The sequence below is a fragment of the Asparagus officinalis genome, chromosome 1, assembly GCF_001876935.1.
Source record: "Asparagus officinalis chromosome 1, Aspof.V1, whole genome shotgun sequence".
NCBI lineage: Eukaryota > Viridiplantae > Streptophyta > Magnoliopsida > Asparagales > Asparagaceae > Asparagus > Asparagus officinalis.
In genome coordinates, this window is record NC_033794.1 from 17,214,388 (window position 1) to 17,221,765 (window position 7,378).

Genomic DNA, 7,378 nt, shown 5'->3' on the forward strand with positions numbered 1-7,378 from the left:
AGGTTATATGAGAAAATACGGAGATGAGAGAAGGCATACACTTTAAATGCAGGCATCAAAAGAACTTATCACGAACAATGCACCAGCAGAATAGAACAAAATTGAAGGTTCTTTAGAACAAGGAACTTCATGTAATAGGTAAACAACCTCATACAAACATAAGAAACACACTGCTAAGCCAAACATAGACCTCCCAGCCTAAAATTAATTGGTTGTAAATTACTAATGGCTGTCAGCTTAGTACCAATAAGCCACAGTTGGACCCACAAGTCAAATAAGCAAATATCCATTCAACAAAAAGATATGAAACATGACGACGCAACTAGATCAAGCATCTGATAACATCACACAAGGGTTCAAAGACTAAATTAAGCTACACTTCCATGTTCAATCAAATGATGTTCCAAGAGAGACTTCTGTTTGCTCAAGACGATTCTCCCCATCCACCATAGTCCTCTCCCTCACCTTTGTCCTCCTGTTAGTTTGCCAGCAAGGAGAGTATGAGACAATGTACTTGCATAAGCAGACAACAGTTTTTCTGATATTTTTATCAGTCATGCATGTTTCTCCACTGATTTGGACTCAAAAAACCTTTTAAGGTGAAAAAATTAATAAATGAGGATCTAAGGCGATAAATGAAAGAAAGTGAAAAAGATGCATTTTCTGATGATTCATGCCTAGAGAATAGATATTTATCATGGCTTTACTGCACGTCAAGGGTTCATGTGCCATGTGATCTATCAAGTTCCAAATTTTACATCATTATAGACTAAGGTTCAATATTATGTTGCTTGTGAATGAGAGTATTAACAGGTTAAGCCCACTGCCCCTACCAACCTTTCTGATTCTTTTCAGCTAACTTTAGGAGAAATCATCATAATTCTTCATATAAAAAGTATGCATATCCAGTGCACATCAATTCCAGCTGGAACCAGTGCACATTAATTCTAGCTTATTGTTGGGTATTGACTAATAATAGTACAGAATTTTCAATCAGAGTTCTCAAGGAAGCAGGAGAAATATAGTTTACAACCGACCTTTGAGTGTTTAGGAAGTTGTCGATGTTTTGCTTGAAAAAGGTTGGTTTAACAGCGTAATTTGTTTAAGAAACATTATATATCCTAATTTGAGTAACTAATTTATTTAGGGGGACATATTTAATGATATCAAACTTTGAGGAACTTCTTTTTCAAAATACATGAGACTGGGGATAATCTCTCAAAAACCCTTTACTATTTAGAAGTGCATTAAAAGTTTCATCCGGTACAGTAGTATACCGCAGGAGTGAAAGTAAGTGCAACTTTGATTTCTCCGCGATATTCCTGATCCTTAACCACGTTGTATACTGTTGGAGGGAGACTTCCTTCCATAAACAATGGTTCTAAGCAAATCCTGCAAAAACACAAGGAAACAAGTTTAAAGCTCCAGCTCGAAACATTATATGGACCCATTTGACAAAACGGATGATATATGTATGAAATAAAAGTTTCTCTAAGCAGTGCCAACTCAGTTACTCAAGTAACTACTTATCAGTTTATACAGCAATTCTGTTTTCACCATGTCATTCTAAAGCTGATTGAACCTCATGCAATGAAAAACTTACATTGCTTCCCTACAAGATCATCCTCTGAAAGAGTGTCACTGTCCATGAGCTTGATAGTTATCTCTGGAACGTTATCAGATACAGTGAACACGAAGGTCTCATTCCATTCAGGATTACACCCTTTCCCTACATAATTACTTAATGATACCGCATTTAAAATTGAAGCTAATATTGCGGAATAGAGAACTGATAGCAAATATCATTTTGTAGATGCCTTGCTCAATGAAATTTTTGGACTTTGTGCACTAGCAAGTAGCAACAATGCCCACCAGATAAAATATAAACCATGTCATGTACGATTAATTCAGTTTTTCTCATCGAGTGCTATGAATAGACTAGACTATTCCATATTTCTCATTTCCAGTAATTCTGCACCATCCTGTAATGGGGATTTGTCAACCATAATCACACACAATAGCCAAAGGTCTACTTCAAGTACTACAGATGGTCTCATGTTATGGCAGATGATGGGCTACAACTTATCACTAACTAAAAAACATAATTCAAGTAAGTAACCATGACTACTAAACTAGTCTAGTTACTCTTTCCATTAAAACTGAAACTAAACAGGAATAACTCAAGCATACAGAAATTACTCTGTAGAGCTTCAATCATCCACATGTCAACTTGATCCATTAAAAGAATATGTTGAACAGAGCGAGCGAGCGACAGAGAAGGCAATCAACATACTCCTACTAAGTAACCAAATTATGCAGCAAACAATAGGCAACAACTGCTTAGACTCATCAGTAGGTCCGTGAGGGGAAAACACACATATAACACTTTCATTGAGAATTGTGCATGTTCAGGCTCATCAGTAGGTCACTTGGCCAGAAAAGAAAAATATATATAACACTTCCATCAAGAATCATTCATGTAGGACACATGCAAACAGATTATCATTTTCTTACTTCAAACTTAAGAACCATATTAAGGGACTTGACTACACATTTTGTTTAAAATCTATAAAGAGGTTTAATACTTCATTCACCACTAAGTTTGTTTTGGAAGCAGTGCATTACTTTTCTCCACAATCTACTTGGATGCAAATTCAAGGTAAGAAAGATGCTGTACTCTACTTTCAGAGGTACATAAACTCCCAAATCCATATTGATATTCATTATCGAAGTCAACAAGCTTGTCCTCTTACAAATAATTAAGCTATCAAGTAATATCATTTCTATTATGAAACAAAGAACAAATAATAATATAAGATCAATTCCATATCAGCTTATTCGTAAAACCATGTTCCTTAAGCCAAATGTCAAGTTGCTCAATCAGTTGGCTGGCCGAATTTAAACATACACCATGTGACAAAGTTAAAGCTAATATGAGTTCAAGCAGTAACTAACATGATCAAAGAGGACTCGGAAACATCCATCTGAGCTTATTACAATGGTCAAAATTATTTTCCCTAGTGATAACTGGTACGTCAAAAACCCATTTCCTTTTCCTGGATGAAACTCTAATGAAAAACTTGTAGAAATTGCAATTCGTATTTCAGTTTATACTTTTTAGTGCCTAGGAATTTTCCATCTCTTACCTTTATTTCCCTCTTAAATAATCATCTTTCTATTTTTTTAATCATAATCCTAAGTTTCATCATGTGGCTGTCAATCAAGGACAAAGGCCTATACAATGAGAAACTACCACACTGCTTCTAGAGAAAAATAAAAACAACTGCACTAGCTCAATTATATGATAGAATTGCACTGACAGAGTATTACTACAAACTTCTACCCAATGATAAATTACTAGTTACAATTCAGAAATTTAAACAGAAACACACTTTTAAATATATAATTAAGTAAAACTGTCAAACCAACGGTGAATCTAAAAGAGAAGAGTTTATCTAAGAGTATTTCATGTTATGATAATGCAGGGCGCAGATGGTATACCTGTAGCAGTACTGCTCCTCTGTTCTTGTGTACGGCAAGTAAGGATAGCATAAGGATCCATACCTCCTGCTTGGTCAACGCAATAACAACTTATTAAACATGATACGAAGCAACGGGCATGAGTAGCGAAGGCAAGGGAAAATACATGCATTTTGCTTCCAAACACAGGACTTCAAAAGTAAGCCACCATTTAAAATATTTAACTAAAAAAATTTTATGCCAAAAGGGAATAGATCCTTGGAAAATACCTTACTCGGATGGAGAATAACTTTGTTCAATTTAATCCCATTTCTTAAAAGACAATCAATATACTACATTGAGCACGTAATACTCGTGCATCAAGTGGCTGCAAAAATTAACGGTTTCCCACGATACAACTAAAGAGCCCTCTTGGAGCATGAGTTAGGCTAATCCTGTTCAGCTCACCGTGATCGGTGTATCTTAAAACACGCATAACGGTATAAGTGTACATTTTGATGTTTCACGATTTCTAGCTTATATTGGTGCTAACCCAATTAATACTTCAGTTGATCATTTAGACTAATTCGACATTCTACCTTCATTCCTTAAAACGGATTTCCACACGCACACAAAGAAGTGGATCTATAAGAGTATAGTTTCAATTCAAGTGCATGCGTCTCTGCGTGAGAGAGGAAGGGAATCAAATCTCAAGAATATTTTCACCAATCCCCTGTCAAGCTTAACATTTATACAAAAACCCTAAAAATAACCAAAACAATATAATTAAACCCTCAAGAAAAGAAATTTCTCAAGATTTCCGCGCCATAAATTTTGTGCCGATGATCAGCATAGAAGACTACACACGACTAAGAAGTTCTACAAAAGGCAGATGAAATCAATGAAAGGAATTACCAACTAAATCATCAACAAAAAAAAAAACCCGTCAAATTCAAATCAAGAACCCAGATTATCAATTCAATTCAAGTTTCAACAAAAAATCATCAAGAAATTAGTCACCGAAAAAGTCGGCGTCCTCGAGGCCTTTGGCTCCGACGAGAAGGACCTGAAGCGTTCCGCGAACCATCGCCTCTCCGCTTCGATTCCGATCGATCGATCGATCGAAGGAAAAACCTAAAGTCTCCTCCTATTATTATATATTATAATAATAATAATAATGAGGGAGATGAAGCGGTCACCAAATAATGCATGATTCTAATTAATTAATTAATTAATGAACAGTTTGAAGAATTAGGGAAGTAATAATAATAACAAATTATTGTTTTGGGGGGGTGGGGGGGGGGGGGGTACGTTACGATCCTTGTTGAAACAGCTGAAAATGTTTTGTTGTCTTTCCGCCATTAGCGGGTGTTTAGTCTTCTCCTTCCTCGTGCTTTAAGATGACAACAAGGTATCATTTTCTTTAGTTGGGGGCCGCATATGATGACTCCTCTATTGGTGGAAATGAACTAAATAATTAGCAAATAGATAGATAACTGTTCGATTGAGATATATTTGACTCCCTAGTTCATTAGCCGCTAAATAAATATATTTTTGTATTCGAGTTTATTAACAAATAGAATTGAGCTGGACGTATATTCGATTCGATTTTCTATTAAATATTAATTTAAATTTTGATCACTTATTATTTGTATTATTGTATTTATACTGTCGTATTTTTTTTAACTCACTTATCATATCTATTTAAGTTTTATGTATTGATTTTAAAATATTTTATTTATATCTTAATCTATCCTAATCATAATCATATCTTATCCTAATCCTATGTGAACCATGTTTAGCTTAACAATTTAAAAAACTAATATTAATAAAATATATAAAACATAAAAATGATATTAGTTTGTTAAGATAAAGAAATTACAAGTAGATAACATATTATAATACATGAAGTTTTGCAAAAAAAAACCATACAAAGTTTTAAAATTGCAGAAAAGACCCTGAAAAGTTTAAAATTATAAAACTCATCCAAATGTCTCAAAACTTAAAATAAAAAACATGAAATCAAAAAATTAACATCAGTTTGCAAAGAATTTAAAATTTACAGTTAACACCTCAATGTCTCAAAAATTATATAAACACCCTCAAAAGTTTAAATTATAGACAAACACATTAAAATTCTAAAATTTTAAAACTTACAAACAACATAGATGAATTCAAGAGATTACCATGATACACCTAAAATTTTTGATATTTAAATTTAAAATTTTTAATTAACACCCTCAATATCTCAAAAATTATAGAAACGCCTTCAAAAGTTCAAATTATAAAAAGCCACCCTAAAATTCTAAAATTTGTAAATAAAATAAGATGAATTCAAGATATTACTTTTAGACACCTAAAAATTAAAATTTGCCAAAATTGACCTCAAAATTTTTAAAAAACTCCTTCAAAATTTAAAAATCGTAAAAAAAACTCTAAATTTTAAAATTTTTTAACTATCACACATCAAATTCATCGATTGGTAGACCGCTAAAATTTAATATTTTTCAAAATTAATCTATAGTTTTAATAATTACAAAAGACACTCTCAAAATTTTAGAGTTACAAGAAATATACTAACATTTAAAAAATTACCATTAACACATGAAACATAGAATTTATAACTACCAAACTTAAAAATTAATTTTTTTAAAAACTCTTTCAAAATTTTAAAAATTATAAATCACACCCTCAAAGTTCAAAACCACAAAAATGGGCTAAAATTTTAAAACTTGGCAAAGAAAAGTATAATTGTTTGGTATTTTTCATATATATATATATATATATTAAAATTTCTAATTTAGGGATTTACTATCCATTTTCAGCATCTAAGAATAGTCTAAGTTGATACTGGTAAACAAAAACAATAAGAATTGATTAAAAACATCCGGTTAATGGATAAAATTTTTAAAAATATTATAGATTAAAAATTATCGGCACTATATAAATTAAAGTAATTTCATATAATTTTAGTAATAAGTTGGGGTAGCCAAAATACATTCGTAACATTAATTGATAGATGTTTAAATCCATAGAAATGATAAAACACTATAATATTATACCTTAGCATTAATTGATTTTAATTTAGAAACTTTAATCTTTGACGTTAATAATATTTATAGGGTAAAAGAATACAAGGAATTACATATGGAGAAACTATTAGAATATTTAGAGATAACTTTAAAAGAATTGAGTTATTTCCATTGCAAATGGGAAAGTGATGGAAATAAATCTAAAATTCAGAAAACGTCAATGAATCACTTGAATTGGCATTAACATAAGACATATCTATTAATGAAGCACTGAATGAGTTACATTAAAAAATAATTTAATAACTTTATCCTAATCAAAGAAAAAATCTCCATGGAAGACATAAGAAAAATTAGTAAGTATTCATAAATTCCATACTGTGTTCTTCAAATTAAATATTAATATTATAATCTAAGAGAAATTGGTAATGAATAATGCAGGTATTTAGTTTAGATCTTTATGGAAAATGACAGGGATAGAGCAAAGGTAATATTATTGAAATAACAGAAATTCTTATTGGATGCACATCAGAAGAATTCATTTTAGAGGAAAATAAAGAGATAGCTTCTAATTTATTTAAGTAATAAATTAGGAACACAAAGAATTTTATATATATGAAATTAATATTTATTCTCATTGAAATAGAAAAAAAATCAAAGTCTATATTTTGAGCAGTTTGTGTTGAACATCATAAGTACATTTGACTTCTTTGTAAAGTTAAATGAGATGATAAAAAATTAACGAGCCTAGGAAAGATAATAGCATAAAAAATACAAAATTAGCCTGATGTCATAATTGATGTAGATGATGAAGACAATACTCTAGAATTATCCGAGAAATGATAAATGATAAACCTGAAGAATAATTGATCTTAACTTAATAAAAAATA

At 31.3% G+C, this 7,378-nt stretch overlaps 1 protein-coding gene across 1 annotated transcript; it reads right to left on the reverse strand.

The window, feature by feature from the left end:
• LOC109819855 (elicitor-responsive protein 3-like) lies at positions 175-4,836 on the reverse strand. The gene is made up of 6 exons (XM_020385805.1): positions 4,771-4,836; positions 4,480-4,606; positions 3,502-3,567; positions 1,600-1,729; positions 1,278-1,392; positions 175-475 (listed from the first exon to the last, which is right to left on the reverse strand). Exons 1-6 carry the CDS (start codon positions 4,819-4,821, stop codon positions 425-427), a joined length of 540 nt encoding a protein of 179 aa, XP_020241394.1. The 5' UTR covers positions 4,822-4,836; the 3' UTR covers positions 175-424.

Bases quoted from the DNA above. Each gene is read 5' to 3' on its own strand.
- LOC109819855 (XM_020385805.1), bottom strand. From the start codon at position 4,821: ATGGCGGAAAGACAACAAAACATTTTCAGCTGTTTCAACAAGGATCGT. The intron at 1,393-1,599 runs GTTTTTCATTGC...GTGTTTTTGCAG, and splicing joins CTTGTAGGGAAGCAATGTAA to GATTTGCTTAGAACCATTGT. The intron at 476-1,277 runs GTATACTACTGT...GCAAACTAACAG, and splicing joins CACTTACTTTCACTCCTGCG to GAGGACAAAGGTGAGGGAGA.